Consider the following 21,070-nt stretch of genomic DNA (forward strand, 5'->3'; position numbering starts at 1 on the left):
AGACACTGTGGAATAATTGTGCATGTTTATTGTTTTTCTGTTTCCTATGACAGACAGTGTGGTCTCGCATACAGCTAGTATCCTTGACCATTTGGCTAGAATAACTGCCACTTATGACCTACAATTTTAAACATTTTGAAGACCTTGACCATTATTCTGGAAAAACACGTAATTTTCAGACTTGTGACTGGGTCATAATAATTGAATTAAGTTACATGAGTCATTGTCTGCTTAATACTTTCATCTATGCTGTAAACAAGTGCAGATCACGATAGGGAGTGAAGACTCGCATAACCCATGGCCAAGCACAGGGGGAAGACGCTGTGATCTGACAATATCCCGGGCCCCCTCCCCCCGAAGGCCCTGCTACAACCCATTAAAAATATCAATGCAAGTTGATTTGCACAATAAAAATTCATAAAAACAATATTCTGACACGTTTCGACGATTTTCATTATACCCCTATACTATAAGTTATAACAAGGGTACCGTCTTCTGTGCGCTTCCAGCGCTTTGATACTGCCCAAGTTTTATATCTAGCGTCAAAACTCAGCTAAAAACTCAATATAATTTTAAAACATGGTCTCGATCAAACGCAGCATTGATAAATGTATGTAATAACAACAGTCAATTTTGGAAATGTTGGCAACTTATTTTGATACAACTCCCGAAATTGCCGGTGACTTGAAATCTGACAAAGATCTGATTCACGTAAACATTGAAATGTTCTCGACTGAATTGCATCAGAAATGCTAAGATGCGTAAAAAATTTAATTGCATCTGTTTAAAACTAAATATTCAATAAACATTAAAACTAAATATTCAATAAACATTACAATAGAACTTGACTCGCGGAACACAAAAAATACACGGGTAACGATTCCGGTCCAAATATATTTCGCATATTTTCTGTTCTAAAGAAATCAAAAAATTGTCAATATTTTTCCTTGGGTAAAACATATTAAAAAAACAATGTTTATAACGGGAGCGGGCCAATTTTTATTAAAACATTTTTATGTTTAAAAAAGTAAAGGGCCCCCCTTTATTTAGCCACGTATTTGTTTTAAGTTATTCTTAAATTATTTTTTCGGGTTTAAAAATTTTCTAGCTTTTCCCAAATTTGTTTTTTTGGCACTTCAATAGGGTTTATTTTAAAAATATTTTTGAAAAAGATTTTGGGAAATTTATTTTGGGAAATTTAAAATATGAAATTTAAAGGTGTCGGTTAATTTACCTTATCTAAATTTTAAAATAAGTGAAACCAATTTAGGTTACGGAAATTAGAAAAAAAAAAAAAATAAGGGGTTATAAAAACCCGGGGCCAAATTTTGGCAAATTGTTTTAAATTGCCCAAATTTTTGGGTTTTAGCTCTGCCAGAAAATTTTGGGTAAAATCGTAACTGTTGGGGACTAAAAAAAAGGTAGATTTTCCCCTCAGGGGTTTTGGGGCGTGCTTGAAATTTTGGGGGCAAAAAGTGTCATTCAGCAAGGGAACCAAAAAACTAATTCGTTTTGGCGGGGTAAGTCTTTTTTTTTTAAAATGTTTTACAAGAAAAAAAGGCTGCTTTTTCTCCTTTTAAGAAAAAAAGTACTTTACGGGTTTAAAAATTATAGGCGTATAGAAACCCCATCCCTATAAAAATTTTAAAATTAAAAATTTTTTTTTTAGTTTTTATAGATACTTTTATTCAAATATAGAAAGGGCTGGAAAAAAATAAAAATTTATATTAAAATTTAAATTTTTCAAAAAATCTGTTTTAACAAACAGAAAGGGTGGTCGCTAAAAACTTTTCCGTAAAAAAATTTATTTAAAAGGAAAAATATTGTTTTTGAAAATTATTATTCCCAAAAATATTTAAATCAGTTTTCCCCAAAAATTTTATGAAATTTTTTTTTCCCCCAATGTATAATAAAACATTTTCACTTTTTTGAAAAAAACGTTTTTTATTTGATCGTTTTAAAATCATTTAAAATTTTCCTTATCTTTTAAACGCAAAAAAATTCAGGGTTTATGACTGAAAAACATTTTTATGATAAAAAAAGAAATTTTTACTGAAAATTTTTTAAACGACGGTGGTTTTTAAATTTTCCCTTTTAAATCCAGTTTGGGAAAAATTTAAAAACGATTTTTAAAAATTTTGTTTTTACTGAAAAAAACCCAAAGGTGTGAAGTAATTAAGACAGGGGGGTTACATTTAAACAATGTATTGAAAGTTTTAAAAAAAATTAAAAAATGAAAACCCATCGGTTTATTTTGTAAAAAAACTTTTTAAAAAAATGAATAAAATAAAAAAAATATTAAAAAAAAGAGTCCACGAAAACATATGTTAGCGATTTTTTTAATATATAATTTATACTGTTCAATAAAAGAAAGACACAAACTTTAAAATTTTCCAAAAATTTTAAAATTTCCCTAAAACTTTAAAAAACTTTTTGGGAAAATTTTAGAGCAGTAAAATTTAAAAATCTGAAATTAAAATTTTTTTAATGAAATAAATTAAAATTTCCGGATTTTTTTTCTTCAAAAAATTTTAGGGCCCCCGGACAATCAACCGGTGCTTTTTAAGGTCTTGTAAAAAAAATTTTATTTGGGGGTAAATACATTTTTTTGGTGTACTTTAAAAACCAGTCTTTAAATTTTTCCATCATAGTCAAAGCAAAGGGTTTTAAGGGCCCTTCGGGTTAAAAATTTTCTCAAGCCCCCTTCTTTTCCCTTTTTTATTTAAGGCTTTTAAAAACAAAAAACTATTAAATTAAACTGACCACTTTTGCCCTTAATTTTAAAGGGGTGGGAAAAAAAATTTTTTCTGGAGAAAAATTTTTGGGGAAAAAGGGTATCGCAAAGTCCCAAAAGGAAAAATAAAATTTTTTTTGGGGGGAAAAAGGGTTATAACTTTGGGAGAAAAGCCTTGTTCAAAAAGTTCTTAAAATTTTCCTAGACTATTTTAAAAGAAACCCCTTAATTTCCAAAACTTAAAAAAAAGGGTTAAAACCGTTCCCTCGGGAAAAGGGGCCCTTTTGACCCCAAATTTGGGAACAAAAAAAATTGTGAGTAAATTTCAACCATTTACTTAAGCAGTCAGTTAAATGGAAGACATTTTAGTCTGAATCATTTTTTAAACCCCCAGCCCCGGGGAAAAAAGGTCAATTACCCGGAAATTTTAAAGGGGGGGGCACTCATTGACACTGGGAGTTCCGACTGGCTGATACCCATTTTCCCCAATTTTTCCAAACGTAAAAATAAAACAGGGTTTTTTAAAACCCCCATCCAGCCCCAAAAAATCTTTTTAAAAGAATTTAGGAAATTTTTAAGGGTAAATTTGCTCCCAAACGGTTTAACCCTTGAGGGGAAACTCTCATTTGGGAAAACCACGCCCCCCAATGGAAAAAAACCCGGGCCCCCAAAAAGCGAAAGGGTCAATACCCAAAACCCACAAAGCCCAAACCAAAAGAAAAAAAATTAGGAATACTTCCCTTGCAGCCTCCCAAAAAAAAACAAAAAAAAGATAATAAAAAAAAAGGATTGAAATTTGAAAAATTTTATCCACCGCATAATACCTAAGCTTGGGGCCTTTTTGGGGCTTTTTACAAAAAAGGTTTTTTTTAAGTTTTTGAAAGCCTTTCCCCTTGAAACCTCGCCCAATTTAAGATTTTTTTTTTTTTTTTAACTATATGAAATATATTGAAAATCAATGACCCCCGGGGGGGGGGAAATTTTTTGACCCCAGGGCAATTTTTTTTGAACAATTTTGCAGGGGTTCACTCCCACAATTTTTTCATGCAAAATACCTAACCTCTGGGATTTGCAATTGCTAAAAGAAATTTTTTTTAAATTTTTAACTATTTTAATATCACAAAACCCAATCCCCCCGGGGGCAGGGGCCTTTTTGAACCCCGGGCAAAAATTTGAAAAAATTCGGGGAAAGGTCTAAACACAATGCCTTATGCTCGGGGCCCTTTTGGGTTTTTTAAACAAGGTGGTTTTTTAAATTTTTAAACATTGTACATATTGGGAAAATAAAGGACCCCCGGGGGGGGGTGATTTTGCCCCTTTGGGCATTTTTTGAAACAATTTTGGGTAAAAAGGTCCCCCGGGGAAATTTGCCTTATCCCAAATATCTAAGCTTGGGCTTTTTTGGGTCTTTACAAAAAGGGTATCTTAAGTTTTTACTAATATGTACATATTGGTAAAACCCAATAAACCCCGGGGCGGGCCCCCGATTTTGCCCCCAGGGAATAATTTGAAAAATTTTTGGGTAGGGGTCAAAAACAATGCCTTTTTGAAAAATTTTAAAGCTCTGGCCTTTAGGGGTTTTTTAAAAAAGAAGTTTTAAAATTTATTCTTAAAAAATTTCCCTTTTGGGTTTTCCATGGCAACCAGATTTCTGCAGGGAATGAAAATTTTTTTGAACAACTTTTCCCCCTTTACCCAAAAACCCCGGGTTTTTGGAAATTTTTTTTTTAAAAAAAAAAATTTTTTTAAAAAATAAAAACCAAAAACAAAACCCCCCCCCCAAAAAAAAACCCCGGGGGGAAAAAAAGGGGGGGAAAAAATTTTTTTTAAAAAAAATTTTTAGGGGGTTAAAAAATTTTTTTTTTTTTAAAAAAAAAAAATTAAAAAATCCCCGGGGGGGAAATTTTTTTTTGGGTTTTTTTTTTTTTTTAAGGTTTTAAAAAAAAAAAAATTTTTTTTTTTTTTTTTTTTTTTTAAAAATTTTTTAAATTTTTTTAAACCCCTTTTTTCCTGGCCCTTTCCGAGGGAAAAAAAAGGGGGGGAAAAAAACCCCCCGGGGAAAAAAAAAATTTTTTTTTTTTTGGGGAAAAAAATTTTTTTTTAAAAAAAAGGGGTTTTTTTTAAATTAAAATTTTTTTCCCCCCCCCCCCGGGGGGCCATGTTGGAAATAAAGGGGGCCAAAAAAAAAATTTAAAAAAAAATTTTTCAAAAAAAAAAAAAAAGGGTTAAAAAAATTGGGGAAAAAATAAAAATTTTTTGGGGGGGGTAAAGGGTTTATTTAAAGAAAAAGGGGAAAAAAACAATTTTTTTGGGGGGGGGGGTTTTTTTTAAAAAAGTTTAGAAAAAAAAAAAGGGAAAAGGGGGGAAAAAAATTTTTTTAAAAAAAAAAAAGGGTTTTCCCCCCCCCCTTTTTTAAAAAAGGGAAAAAAAATTCAAGGAAACCTCCCCCCGGGGTTTTTCCCCCCCGGGGGGGGAAAAGGGGGGAAAAAAAAAAAATTAAAGGGGGAAAAAAAAAAAAATTAAAAAAGGGGGGGTTTTTAAAAAGGGAAAAACCCAAAAAAAAAAAACAAAAAAAAAAACCTTTTTGGGAAAAAAACCCAAAAAAAAAAAAGAAAATTTTTTTGGGGGGCCCTTTTTTTTTAAAAAATTTTTAAAAATTCCAATTAAAAACCCCCCAAAAAAAAAACCCCCCCCCCCGGGGGGAAATTTTTGGAAAACCCCCCCTCCCTTTCAAAAAATACCCAAAAATTTTTTTTTTTTTTTTGAAAAAATTTTTTTTTTAAAAAAAAAAATTGAAAAAAAAAATTTTTTTTTTTTTTTAAAAAAATTTTAAAAATTTTCCCTTTTTTTGGGGGTTTTAAAAAAACCCCCCAAAAATTTTTTTTTTTTAAAAAAAAAAATTTTTTAACTGAACTAAAATCCTCTATGAAAACGTACATTATTATGTAAAAGATGCATATGAAAAAAAGATGTATATATATATATTAAGAGGATATTTTTTCGTTTGAGTGAAATATGGAATATATTTTCACGAAACATGATAAAATGCCACATATTTTCACGAGCCGGGACGGCGAGTGAAAATATGTGGCATTTTATCATGTTGAGTGAAAATATATACCATATTTCACGAAAAACGAAAAAATAACCTTTTTATTTAATTTCATTATCAAAGAAAAATGGTTACGAACCCCCTTGCTTGCTACGCAACTGCCAAACTCCTCACAGTGATTACCTCCCTTGGCAGAATTGTAATCACTGCCTTCAAAGACGTCACATGATGATGAAAGTCACATGACGTAACGTCGAAATTCAAATGTAAATATCGAACGTTACATAGAAATTCTAACGTCATTTTTCTCTTTCTGTTTTATTTTTAACTTTTTGTACCTACGTCCGTTATATTTTAACAAAAAATATACAGAATAATACAAAAGTACACAAAATAATGAAAAATAAATTAAAAAGCTAAAAAATATAAATATCCAAATTTGGATATTTCAATGTTTGTGATGGCAGAGATCTCTGTACTGATAAGGGGAGATCACTGCGTAGGAGATTGCGCAACTGCAATTGTACAGCGCGCAGTAATATAATTATTGTCTTGTTTTGCACGTGATATTTAGCGCTACATTGTGACGTCACGTAAACAACTCTTTAAACGTCTGTACAGCGTTAATGACTGAATTAAAGATATTGGTGTTCGGATTTGTTTTCTTAGTTAGACCTTTTTCTATCATTCTAGATAGTTTTCAAAACAAAATTCGACAAAAATTTGTTTTGAATTTTCAGATTTTTCAAACAAAATGGCGAAAGAAGTCCCGTAAAATAAATATGAGTTTTGACTCCTCCCACTTTCATATCTATATTTCATATTTATTTTTATAAAATTTGAAATATATTTGACTGATATAGCACGATATTTCATGGGTAAAATTAAATAAATATATATATATATATATATATATATATAAAAACATAGATATTAAATTTGACAAAAATGAAAATTAATTAATTGATTATAAAAGAACTTAAAAAAAAAAAAAGAAGAAAAAAAGAAAAAAAAGAAAAAGAAAAAAAAGATGGGCCATGAAGAGAGCGCCTCCCCGTGGTGTGGCCTGGATGCACTGAACAGATATCACACGAGATATCTATTCAGTTGCAACTGAACGCTCTCATCAGTAGGTTTTCTTTAATTTCAAAAACATAATACCTTAAATAATCAATATAGAGCAAGTGCTTCAATTATCGACAGTCTATAGTTATCGACAGTTTTATTATTTTTCATTATTTAAAATTTTCAAATTAACTTGTCAAATACATTTGAGGTAATCTTTTCCCTGAAACACTATCTGCACGTTCTTTTTGCTATTTTGCAAAAGTCCACGGAGTTTGGTCAAGTCAAATTTGCATGCATTTTACAACCGTTGCATCAATTTGTTTACTAGACAGGACAGCTTACGTCACAGGGTAAGGCAGTCAGTTACGTAATATCTGAAAGTTGTGATTTTCGCTTTATTTTTCCGAGAGTTATTCCACTTTGTTTAGTCTTATATTAGATGTGTATGGGTTGCAGACCACTAAATATGCAATATTAACAGTATTGATACAGTTGTAGGGGGGTGTCGATAACTACGTCCAGTAAACAGATAGGTCTACAGTTATCGACACATTGCAATTTTTAAATAAAAATTTATGTTTTTAAAACAATTTTATTGAAGAGTATAAAAATAATGTAACTATATAGTATATCAATGTTTTATTCAATTATCCATTTACATATAATGTTCAACAGTAAACATTTAGTTCTACCTCAGACAAATTTTAAACTTTAAAGTCATAAAGATGATAGGTTTCAATACAGTCATGAAAGAATATTACTCCTGTTCTAGATGTCATCTCAAAATCATAAGAGGGTCCAATACTTGCCACCCAAAATGAGGGGAAGTTGAAGTCAACTATGAGATGTAATGGGATGTCGAAGGTAAAGGCTGCCAGGCTATATGGGGTTCCAAGGACCACCCTTTTAGATAACCATTTGGGAAGAGTTCCTGAAATGCCAACAAGGCCCGGACCTCCTTCAGTTTCGACTTCTGCTGAGGAGAAAGCTCAAATTTATAAACTATGCAAATCTGATGGCAAAAGTTTTACCTTGAATTTGGAATATACTCTGTTGAAATCAGAAAACAAAAATTATATGCTGAAATAATCTATGAAGTGCACCTTTTAATGATGTTATGATTCATGTATTTTATACTACAAATGTATGTAATTTTGATAACTTCTTTACTAAATATTTCAAAACAAATGTCCTTATATATATTAATATGTTCTTCATCTATTTAAACTCATTTGCCATGACTATGAATCTTTATTTTATATTTCAGGTTATTCACTATCCAAGAAAGAGATTTTGACTAAGTTCTTAAGTGATCAGGCCTTTTCCCCTTAATATCTCCTGAAGGCAAGTGGGTCCATCTGACTCTGAGCTTATAGTAGCAACTACATATACTTCAACTGTCTCAGACAAGTCTTCTGCCTTTAATAAACTCATTATCCCTGAAATAAAGAAAAGAAAAGTCAACTCCATTAGAAATAAAATCCCAAAAGTGTTGTAAGGTTCTGTTGCTTTGAATTTGTTAATGTGAGAGAAAAAGAGAAGACCAGAAAAAGAGGAGTAAGACAGATAGAAAGATAAAGCAAGAAAAGTGAGAGAGGAAGAGAAAGAAAGAAAGAGTTGTAAAAGATAAGAAAGAAAATGAAATTGATAGAAAAGAAGAAGAAAAGTAGAGGCATATATATGCCAGCAATACCTCTTCTGAGGAAAATATACCATACATGGATTCCGATGATGATGATGATATTGGTGGTGGTATTCAAATGCAATGGTTTGTTGAATTAACTATGTCTGTTTGTTATCTTATACTTACATCAAAAGTATGTTACCTTAAACATGTACTTACATCACAGTCTTTACTATCTCTGCTTACATCAATACATCTGAATAAAAAATTGAAATTGGTTATTGACTTATCATTTTTCTTAAAATTTAGGGGACTGCAACTTGGGTTCAAAGTTCAATTCAATTTAAAAAATAAACTGCAAACACATGTAAATCACGATTTATTAATTTAAGTAAATACTTTTTGCAATATAATGATTGTCATGATATTATAAAACATAATTATTATCAATATGTCCATTAAAAAGGATTAGTGTCCTCAATTAAAAAGTACCTGTCGATAATTGCGTCCATGTGTCGATAACTACAGCCTTAGAATTAGTAGTAACTACCGAGTGTCATGCTGTGTAAAAATAATTGGAACCGGGAAATACCCTTCTAAACAACCAATCAACGATTGTCTATTTCACTAATTTCCATCAAATAATGAAGAAATAATAGCAATATTTTAACTAGTTTGTGTTTTACGAGTTGATTTCGGTAATGAAAAGTTGATTTCGGTAACTTTACCGAAATCAAGTTGATTTCGGTATCGTAACATACCCCTATATAGGGGTATAATGAAAATCGCCGAAACGTGTCAGAATATTGTTTTTATGAATTTTTATTGTGCAAATCAACTTGCATTGATATTTTTAATGGGTTGTAGCAGGGCCTTCGGGGGGAGGGGGCCCGGGATAATGTCAGATCACAGCGTCTTCCCCCTGTGTGGCCAAGTGCCGCCGGTGTCTTGTAGTTGTAAACGTAGGGTGTACATATCCTTAAATTGAAGTCAATAAGCAATGTCTATGCAAATTGTGCAAGACATTTACTAAAATACATGTTTATTTTTGATAAGTTGACAACCAAACTCTGTATACCTCATTAGATAAAGCCATATTTACTATTTCTGTCAACTGTTAGAGGTTTGCACCATCATCGCCATGATTTCCTTAAGGATTACACGCATGCGCAGGAAGTCGATGTAAAGAACACCCAAGATTTTTTATTACGTGAAAGACTCGAAATATACAAAAACGTAAGTATGTCAAATTGAAATTTTTATAATTGTTGTTGAATTTCATTATTTGATTGAATGTGATACTTTTAAAGAAATTAAAACAAAAATGATGAGGAAATATTATTATTGACACTCAAATGCCTATAAATTGAATGAACTAGTGAACAGTATCAGATCATGTTAAATTAACAAAATTAGCTTACTTTGTAAGAAAATATTATAAGTTGTTAAATGCAATCTTTTTTGGTAAGTGGTCATTCTCTTATTTTGTACTTTTCTTTTTTACAATGGTATAACAACAATTGCATTATTCATTATAAGTGTTGAAATTGTGTCAATCTTGTAATTGTTTATTACCTGTGTTTGATGAAGATTTTTGTTTTGTTAGCTGTTTATATTCATATGAAAATGTGTTTTCAATGAATAAAAGAATTTAATTGAATTGAAGATCTTATGAATAGAATCTTGTATCATTACAGTAGTCTAATTTTGTTAAAGAAGCATAAATTTTGATTATTATTAAGAATAAAAATTTATTAAGAATTTAATGTATTTAACGGATACAATATATGTCAATCATTCTCCAGTGATTATGTGTATTTTTCTGTGTTCCAGTTGTTACATGTTCACAATTTTGTATTTTATGTCGCATGTTCTTATGTACTGAAAGTATTGTATAAACAAATCTTGTAATCTTGTCTAATACTGTCGACGTCTTGTTTAAAAAAGTTATTCATTCGTTTCATTGTCAGTTCATATAAATTGAAATCGGGGTGTTTAAATACATCATACAAAGAGCTGCAATGGACACTATCTAAAAAAGTCTTGGTTTTATTTCACAATTGCATATGTCCTGAAACACCTAGCGATTGCCTAGTGGTTAAAATGTCCAGCACAGGCCTCTTAATCCAAAGATCATGACTTCCAGGACTACTCATGTCCTCGATTACTGCTATGACACCATTACTGGTTAGTTCAAGGAAGCGGCTGTGATAAATGTAAGTTGTAAAAACTTGTTTCACAATTGAGTTCATCTAAATACGTTTAAAACTAAACTATACTACCAGTCAGGCATACTGCTGAGACACAGAGTCATATTTATTTTTTTCTGTAATATAAGTTTCTGGCTAAGACAACGAACTTTGAAAAAATGAAAAGTTGAACATGGCATTAAATGAAATAAAGCGGTATCTTATCTGCCAAAGTTGCATAAAAAGTCAACTTAGATTTACATCGTTACCTACTTTGTAGAATTCTTGGATTTTTTATCAAACTCTACATGTTTACTAGGATCTAGCCATTTCTTTTAAGTTTCATTACAAAAGGGCCAATTGTGAAAATCCTGGAATACAGGTCTACCTGTAGATGTTTTATCTTTACATATGCAAGAAACGCTTAATTTATTTTATCTCATATATATCATATTGATAACTGACAATGTCTTCTTTAATATAAGGCCAAATTCGCAACCGCTAAAATATAAATTTAACAAGGGTTTTATAGAACTAGTCTTTGATCTGAAATGATCATGCTCTGTTTTGAAATGTTCATTTTTTAGACTCTCAGTAATAACTGTCGCCCTATATTTTGTTCCAAAACTAATGCGGACCATTGATATCATTAGTCATCATTTTTACCGTATTTTTGAGCGTGTAAATGTATATCTAAGTAAGGATTCGTACCATATTTTATGTAGATTTGACAAAGGTCTCAGTAAACATTGATTGACATTCTTTGTGCAAAAAAAGCAGGATCTATCCAAATGACCTAGTTCTATTTAACTTAAAATCGTCCATCTTTAAACTTTTACTTTCTATTATCAAAAGCATCATTTTTTTAACTTGATATCGTATAGGACCATGATTGTAACATATAAAAAAATACTGTGATTTTTTTCTTCACTCCTAGTGACCTACATGTAGTTTTATAGATTGAATAGCTGTTGTATTCTATCTAAATAGTTTATTGATTTCAATCTACATTTCATAATGATTTACAACCTCGTTAAATAATAAAAAATGCTTTAAAACGTGCCTTGATTTAGCGCAAGAAACACACTGGCAATAACAAAAGTTATCATAAAACTCTGTGACATCTTCAGAGTTATAACAAGAACTCCAGAACATTTGAAAAATCGGGTTTTTAAATCTGTTCGCCTGGCGTTATGTTTGCAATTTTGCATTATAATTAAGTAATCATGTATGACAAGGATGAAGATCAGAAATAAACAGGCCAATACTTGTGAATTGGCAAATAATTTGGAAATTTAACTCAAAACTACCAAATTTTAAGCAAGAGGCGATGAAAAATAGCCTATACGAATTAGTTCTTGACACATAATACAAGATGTAAGACAAGCTTGATCATAAAAGTTTAATTTAGCACCTAAAACTTATTTTAAACGATGAAAATAACCATTTTTGACGAGTGTTTTTGTAGTATATACAGATGTTTTCCGGTGAACTCCGCGACAGTTATCACAAGAACTCCTGAACAAGATATCATAAGAACTCCATTCATCGTGTAACAATTCCTCCCCTGTGAAAATGTATTCTTTGAATTTTATCATGTAATTTAAATGCAAATCGTTTATGACTTTCACCTTTATTTCAAAACTTCTTAAATAATAGGGGTAATCTCCCTTAAAATAACAACGTTATATGAAAAAGAAACAGTCTACACCAAAATAATCTTCAACTGATTGTCACTCATACAAACAAAATGCGCATCTTCTTGCCAGCAAGTCATCCAACGAAGAAGTAGTCTTTAATAAATGTATTAACAATTTCGCAAATCTACTTTCTTGATTATTAATATATTTGATGAATTCTACTTACTTACAGTACTGCTATTGTACTTCAAATAAATTTTACCTCATTACAGAAAAGAAGTTTCTAATGTGAGAACTGAGTTGATGTTTTTTTCCCATTAATGTGTTGTCGGCTATGAAACATTTATGCAGTGGTACGTAACTTTCATGGTACATAACCTCCAAATTCCAAAAAAAAAAACCCATTTTTCTATACAAGTTGACTGAATAAATCACACAATCAACTGATTTGTTAAATGATCTTTTTCTAAAATTATTTACAATTTTTTTCACAATTTCAATAGAACTTAGTTTCTAATAAGAGCTCTAAGCATGTTATAAAATTCTCTCATGTTCCTATACTTTTGAAAGGGGAGCCGAGAACTCGTAGTTCCGGTGTCTACCTATCAAAACTTTGGTTCTCTCATAACACCAGTAAGAAGAAAGAATTTACTTCAAATTTGAGCTTAAATAATTATATTTATACTATGCATTATAAAATATACTATGCAGCTTAAGAAAAATCATCCTTTGGATTCTCTTGAAATGTTAAAAGATGATACACATTTTTTTCCTGTTCACATGTCAGGATTTGACCTCTTTAAGCAAGATAGAAAGTAAAAACACAAATAATGTTAAGAATTTTACTTAAATACAAATCTTTGGCACATGGCAAATAGTCAGAACAATCCTCCAATAAAAATTAAATATATGATTTAAAAACTTTTCTCTAATGAGGACAAAGAATAACTCCCAAAGTAAAAATGTCTGGTGACTGAAACATCAATCCAGACTTGACTCCAATATCAGTATTACCAGAGGTATCATTTTCTGACGGCTGTGAAGTTTGGGGATTTGAAGGTTGTAGGGTACAATTTTGTGAACATGAGTCTATAGAAGCATTTTCAGTAATGCCACTCTTTTCTGAACACATGAAGTCTGACAAGTTCACATAAATATCTTTGTTTTGAACAACAGTTTGTGATAATGGAATGTTAGTTATTGCTGCATCTTGGAAAACTGGCATCAAGTTGTTTGACACTGGACTGTTACATGTATGTTGCATAGAACTTTCTTCTTTCTCTTCGTTTTCATGAATAACTTTCTGAAAAGTGAGAAGAAAAAATCAGAAATTTAAGGAAGATTAAAGAAATATTACAGCCAAGTTTTTTATAAGACTTTAACAAAGCATCATGATTATTACATTTCAAGTTGTTTCAGTTATAAAACAATATGTAATAAAAAGGCTTAACTAAATAGGAAATGTCATTGAAGTAGTATAGTTAAATTCAGTTTAAGAAAAAGTAACTTAACACAATATGCTTTTAATTTTGAACAGTTAAAAAAGGTTTTTTTCTGGGTTTCAGAATCAAAATGCAAATACATAAAGTATGAGTACTGATCTACATGCACAAATGTGCATACTTGCCTCTCTCAATACTGATATCCTAGGTATATTATTGTTGCCACAAGCCTTGCTTTATACAATTTGCATTAGTAATAATAATAATAATAATAATAATAATAAAGACTTTATTTAAAGAGGCAACATAGTTAGGCAAGCCCAGTCTTCCCTATGAGCCTCTATCAAAAATGTACATATATACAGTAACAAACAAAGATTTATACAAACAGAGAAAGAAAACTTAATGTATACAAGTTATACAACATAGAAAAGTAGAGTAATTGAAAAATGCAATAAGAAAATGAATACAAACATTTGAAAATATGAAATTGTACATTTTATGAGACATACATGTATATATGTGATATTAAAACATAGCTAGATTATTTGGTGCCCACCAGAGAACCACCATTTAAAATAATTTGTTTTGAATGTTTGTAAGATGGAAGAATTTCTTATGTGTAAAGGGAGGGAGTTCAAAAATTTTGAGCTTGAATATGATAGGGATTTTCTGCAGAATTCAATTCTTGGTTTGGGGACTAAAAGAAGTTTTTGTTCATATGATCTAGTCTGTTATGACAGCAACAAATTTTACCCTTTACCAATGGAATAAGTCTGTTATCACTGCCACAAGCCCAGCTATATAATAATGGCACAATTCCGTTATTATTCCAACAAGCCTTGTTGTATTAATTTTAATTTGTTTTAATTGCCACAAGCTTGGCGATATAATAGGCCTCACTGTAATAATTGCCAAAGTTTGACTAATGTCTTTTAACAATGCCACAAGCTAGGTTTTAAACAAACTAGAACTCCGCTTGTGAACAATATTGTTTAGGAGAAATGGCCAGGACAAAAAATATTTGAAAATCAACAAAGGGCAATAACTCAAAAAATAAGAAATGCAGAGCAGCAGTTTCTGTGCATTGCACTTCTTATCAATAAGATCTATCATCCTACTAAGTTTCTTGTCTAAAGCTTTTATAATTTATGAGAAATGGCCTGGACAAAAAATAAAGTTTGAAAATTAACAAGGGCAATAACTCAAATAATAAGAAATGCAGAGTACCAGTTCTTCGGCACAGCACTTTTTCTTAATGAGATCTATCATCCTATGAAGTTTCATGTCCATAGCTTTTATACTTAAGGAGAAATGGCCTGGACAAAAATAAAGTATGAAAATAAACAAAGGGCAATAAATCAAAAAATAAGAAATGCAAAGTACTAGTTCTTGTGCACTGCACTTCTCCTTAATGAGATCTATCATCCTATGAAGTTTCAATTCCATAGCTTTTATACTTTAAGAGAAAGGCCAGGACAAAAATAAAGTATGAAAATTAAAAAAGGGCAATTACTCAAAAAATATGAAATGCAGAGTACCAGTTCTTAAGCACTGCACTTCTTCTTTATGATATCTATCATCCTATGAAGTTTCAAGTCCATAGATTTGATACTTTATGAGAAATGGCCCGGACCAAAATAAAGTATGAAAATTAATAAAGGGCAATAACTCAAAAAACAAAAAATAAGAAATGCAGAGTACTAGTTCTTGTGCACTGCACTTCAGGTCATTGTAAGAAGCATGCATACCAAGTTTGATGTCAATCCTACTTATAATGACTGAGTTATGCTCCGGACAAGCTTAAGGGAACGCCGACACTGACGACAAAAGTAACCCCTATATGTCACCTTTTTTAAGGCGTAACAATAAAATATGCCTGTAGTCTGACTGTGTACCTCTGTTTTATTGCCATAAGCAATTAAAGTGTGTAATTTGGATGCAAAGTGAGATTTTGATTTTGCTAATAACACTGTTGCCATGATTTGGCATAAAATGCCTGATTGACTATGACTTAATTTTTTCACACACAACAAATAATACATGGTACTGAAAGTATGTAAAACAATACCTTGTCCTTCATATAACAAAGATAGTTCATCCAGATGAAAGACGCTGTTGGCATATAAAGGCAGGTTTTATATTTCATTGGAATCAAAGCAAAATTCACAGTTTGAACAAATGGCCAGTAGCAAAGTCCAGTCTGAAAATGAAAAGGTGGTAAATTCATTACACAAATCTTTCAGATAGAAAAATTGAAAAGATGATTTCACTGTGTGTGAGTGAATCCGACAGCTTGGAGAAATGATTGTATTGATTATTTTTACCTTATTAGCCTAAGAAAGTAATATAATTGCTGTGATTGAAAGACTATATAAGTATATTACACATAATTATGAAATTAATCATTCTTAGCCATGAAATACATGTATTTTTTTGCATACGTCAGATGAATAATATGTTAAACATGATTTATCCCCCTTTATAGCTCTTTATGAAGAAATTTTCTGTTTTAAATATATTTGCATTCTAACCACCGTTTCATTTGTTTTTAATGTAATTCCTTGAAGTTTTGAAAGGCATGTCCTAAGTGAAATGTTATTTAAAAAAAAATTTAACTTACTGTCCAAGTTGGATAAAATTTCTGTTTCCATTCTTCTGTAAGATCTTTTTTGCCTTCCAATATATTTGTTGCTGAAAAGAAGGAAAAAAACATAAGTAATCTATATATTATAATAAACATATTAATCTATGATGCTTAAATCATAAACAGTTACATCAAACTATTCATTATTTCGAAACTTTTACTGGTACGTGACAGAGAATAAAAAAAATCACAAATTCATTTAAAATGTAAGCTTTTCTTAGCATCAAAAGTAGTTATAATTCATATTTAATGGAACTCAACAGAGGTTTTCTGACATGACGGTTTTGTGGCTTTTTAAAATATTTGATGTAGGTCTTTACAAATAGATTCCGTGAAAAAATTTCTTATCATTCAGTTCACTCACACAGTTTTTCCAAAATCATTTTCATTGTGCAATTATGACAATACAATCTAAGCTATACTCAGGTTATGACCAAAAAAATCTAACATGTTTATACATGCATATAGCTGGTAAAGAAAATTAAATGGAAAAATTTGAAATGAATTACAAAGAAATGTACTAAGAATTAACTTGAAAATCTACATGTATATTTGATGCAATTCTAAGTATGATAATTTGAGTGAAAAGCATTGTGATGCTTTTATTTTTGGATCATTATGTGCAAGTTAAATTTATCATTCTGAGAAAAAAGATGTGAGTCAGAGTGAATGATCTGAAAATTTGCACACAAGTTATCAATTCAGACCGGTACATCAAATAATGGTATACAAATCTTGGGAAAAAAAATTCAGTCCACCTCAGTGAAGTCCCTTTAAATGAAAAAAGTTTTGACTGAATGTAAATTTCTTAAAACTGTTCCCAAGGATGAAAACACATTTTTTTTTTATACCTAAGACAATTCTTTACATAAACACTGCAGGAACCTCACAAAATCCAGAGTGATCATTATTTAAGGTGATTAGCCCTTATATTATTACAGACAAAATAATCAACAAAATGAAAGTTTCACTTACTGATATAAAATGTTGAGATGATACAAGGTGCGAAAAAACAAGCATCAGAGAGCACTTTTTTCATGACAGATAACAAAGCTTTGCCTGGTATAGCCCTGGAAAATAGTATAACTTATACAATGTATATGAGAAGCAGTGCCATGCCAAACATCTCTTATACTAAAATTTATACCATTTGTTTGAACAAAAATTGAAATATATTTTTCTTCAAAATGAAAACTAAGAACTTAGCTCTGATTGTAATTAAAATTTTATAATAGTAATTACTGATTGAAATTGATGATAAAAATCCAAAACTACAACTTACTTATCTATAAATCGGATCCAAACAAACATTATGGGTGAAGTGACGAAGGTGCAAGTGGCGGCAATTCTTGCAGTTTTACCACGGTCATATGTTTCTCTTGTGCGTCCTTTAAATAACACCTGTTCATTGAAGTCTGCAGCCACGTTGATACAAAAATATGCACTCATTGTTTTGATCACAGGGTATTTGGCAATGAGTTTTGAAATCATTTTTCTACAATAGAAATAAAATTGAATATTACAATGTATATAACACAGTTACTTCTCTTTCTTTTCTTTTTCCTTTTTTTTTTTGGTTTTTAGTCATGTTAACATTTATAAAGGTTTCCACTTTCCAGTTTCAGTAGTGGAGGAAGACCTCTGTGCATTATTTGAGGCATTATTGCACATACACCAGAGTAGAACAACAAATGTTTCAAATACTAGCTGGATAGTTTCTTATATGAAAGAATGCAGATTCCTGAAAGGATTCAAACGGTGAAACCCCTAGCAGTGAGTAGCAATTGATGCACTGCACATAAAAATATCACATTGCAGATCACATAGATGCATACTACCAATCTATTCTGTTTCATCCCAATTAAGGCATGGATACAGCGCCGCAGACAAGTCACCTGGCCACAGAGACATCTTTTCTTATTGGCCAATTGGACTTTTTTTAATTAATTAAACTTAATATAAATCAAATCTGATAAATTCAGACCCCCATTATATGATTATAGCTTTGAACAAATTGCCAAACATTCCAGAGCAAAATATGAAAATTATAAAGGCCAAATAATCTTGTGCTTTCTAAGCTTTCCTGAGAGTATCAAAGAAGATAGTTTAACTGTCTACCAAAAAATATGAACACCTGGCAAGGACTTAGACATGCCTGCAAGTCAAAAATATAATGGGTCAACTAAGCCCTAAAGCAATCTCCTTTAAAGGTCTATATCCGAATAGGCTTTTGTTATATGGTCAAGTTGACCTGTTCCAAGTAAGTATAGGGTCAAGTTGACCCTTCTAATTTATCCATCAAAAAATAGTTGTGAGAGGAAATAATACCTTAATAATTAAATTTCATTATAATGAATGTAGATTGCTTTTAATATAATGACATATTATGAGTACCAGGCGCTTATAATATAATGACATAGATCTAGCATTCTAAATCATGGGAGATAATTTGAATTTTTAGTTTTTCTACAGTTACACATGAAAATCACAAAAACTATCAACCCTTCAAGACATGTTGGTCTGATGATTGCAGCTGATGGCATCTATTTTGTCTTAATATCATAAGATATTTTTCATATTGTTTAAAGAAACAAAAAAATGCACATGTATATAGGTCAAACATAGATGATCACATGTGCCTACTCATGATTGCCAATTGCATGTTGCAGCTATACAGTGTAGCAGGAGACACAAGGCAAAACACCAATCAATCCTGTAGAGTTTCTTTGAAATAGCTTTAAATTTATATAAGGTGAGTAGCCCACAGACGCTTGGGGTTTGGAGCTCAAAACGCCTTTAAAATCCAAATAAAATGCATATTTGTCAATCCCAGGACATGTACTGATCATATATATCAAAAAATCTTAATATATGCCGTTTTGAAAAAAAATCATATTTCAACATCTATAATAATAGTATTATATATATATATATATATGATTTTTTTTCAAAACGGCATATATTAAGATTTTTTGATATATATGATCAGTACATCTATCTATCTATCTCTGGGATTGACAAATATGCATTTTATTTGGATTTTAAAGGCGTTTTGAGCTCCAAACCCCAAGCGTCTGTGGAGTAGCCCAGACAAGCATAAAAAATCAAAACCATTAATGGGCCATAACTCTAACAAAATCATTGAACCAGAAAATGCAGTTTTTTAGGAGTAGATGCGAAGCAACTCAAACTTGTACCGTTGTGGAATAAATTCCTTGATTTCATAATGAATACAGAGAAGTTAATCTACGACATCTAGCATTATAACATTAATTTACATAATTCAGGGGAGATAATTTGTAGCTCTATTTTCTACATGAAAATCTCGAAAATTCTCAATCATTAATAACAATCATGTTTTTATTTGATGATTGCTTTAATTTACATCATCTTAAAACAAATCTTTGAGTATTTTAAAATCTATTAATGTTCTTAGTCGTGTGTAAATAAACAAAATCTCACCTAATTTTGAGCAGTTTGAAAAGAATATTTTTTACAAGGGTCTCCCCGTGATTTTTCCAGAATCAAATTAAATAGGTGCAGACATTTTCCTCTGAAATAGTAGGCAAAAACTTTAGACGATGCTCACATTCAATATCCACTTGTATTTTGCACAGGCATTGAAAAATGTTTACGTAATTTTAATGCACATGGGGGCCGCCATTAATGTTTATGTTTCGTAACTGAAATTACTACATGCAATACCACGTGTCCAAAACGCAATACATTGCAGCAATTCAAAAATACAAGGAAATAAATTCATGCAAATGCATGAATATATTTAAATGTTTAGACAAAAAAAAAACTTAATTTTTTACTAATTTTCAATACTAATGCTAAGTATCATTAAAAAAAAAGATTGTGTATTGCAAAGAGAAATATACAAGTTTACTGTGCGGCACATCACGTTTACTTACCTGTGGATTTTTGCGTTATGATCTACAATCTACCTTTGGCAACAAACAAGAATTATAGAAAGTTACATAAGTTTGTCTGTAAAACTGGTTAAAACCAGTTTCATCAGGTTATAAATAATGAATTAAGAAAAAGACACCAGTACAAAATGTGGAGAAAAAAAGAGCAGGCCTTTCAGTGTTTGTCAATTAATTATTGTAATTGTAAAGATAATTAATTAAGATAATTATACTTTTTTATTAATATCAAAGAAAATCTGTCATCCTACATAGTTAAAACAGCTTTTCCTGTAGCCTTTAAATTACTGATATATTAATTATCTGTACTGACTGTAATATTAGAGCCTCAGGCCCTTACTCATTGTTCATGGACATTTTTTTTCAAAATATCAACTTTTTACATACTCATGTCACTTATCTTACAGTAAATTGAACCGTCATTTAACAACAAAATGACAGGTTGACAAAGTTATTTTGTGCTTTTGTATGTGAGTTTATCACAAGTAGGCAATGTAGAACTCTAATGAGAAATAAGAGACACAAGTGTGTTCTATGACTACAAGTTTAATACTGAATAACTGTTGTACTACTTTCTAAGGATGTCCATGTATACATTTATATAATAAGTTCCATATTACAAAGAAACATCCATTTATCATATTTACCCTGTATAAGACAGTATTTTGATATTGCAAACTACATGTACTGGCTCTATTCCTCAGTTATAGTTGTATTTGGCACAAGTAACAGTGAATAAAAT

General features: G+C 30.6%; 1 protein-coding gene and 1 long non-coding RNA gene across 2 annotated transcripts; both read right to left on the reverse strand.

The window, feature by feature from the left end:
- Nucleotides 1-7,476: 7,476 nt before the first annotated feature.
- LOC132746673 (uncharacterized) lies at nucleotides 7,477-9,019 on the reverse strand. The gene is made up of 3 exons (XR_009628018.1): nucleotides 8,971-9,019; nucleotides 8,698-8,734; nucleotides 7,477-8,293 (listed from the first exon to the last, which is right to left on the reverse strand). It is a non-coding gene; the product is annotated as an uncharacterized LOC132746673 (long non-coding RNA).
- A 4,181-nt stretch (nucleotides 9,020-13,200) lies between these two features.
- LOC132746674 (mpv17-like protein) lies at nucleotides 13,201-19,986 on the reverse strand. Its single transcript, XM_060735897.1, has 6 exons — nucleotides 19,859-19,986; nucleotides 17,679-17,891; nucleotides 17,372-17,466; nucleotides 16,373-16,443; nucleotides 15,821-15,952; nucleotides 13,201-13,610 (listed from the first exon to the last, which is right to left on the reverse strand). The coding sequence occupies exons 2-6, from the start codon at nucleotides 17,885-17,887 to the stop codon at nucleotides 13,236-13,238; spliced, it is 882 nt and encodes a 293-aa protein (XP_060591880.1). The 5' UTR covers nucleotides 17,888-17,891; nucleotides 19,859-19,986; the 3' UTR covers nucleotides 13,201-13,235.
- Nucleotides 19,987-21,070: the final 1,084 nt, after the last annotated feature.

This window comes from Ruditapes philippinarum, unplaced genomic scaffold (assembly GCF_026571515.1).
Source record: "Ruditapes philippinarum isolate M1 unplaced genomic scaffold, ASM2657151v2 ctg3380_1_1_1_1, whole genome shotgun sequence".
Classification (NCBI taxonomy): Eukaryota; Metazoa; Mollusca; class Bivalvia; order Venerida; family Veneridae; genus Ruditapes; species Ruditapes philippinarum.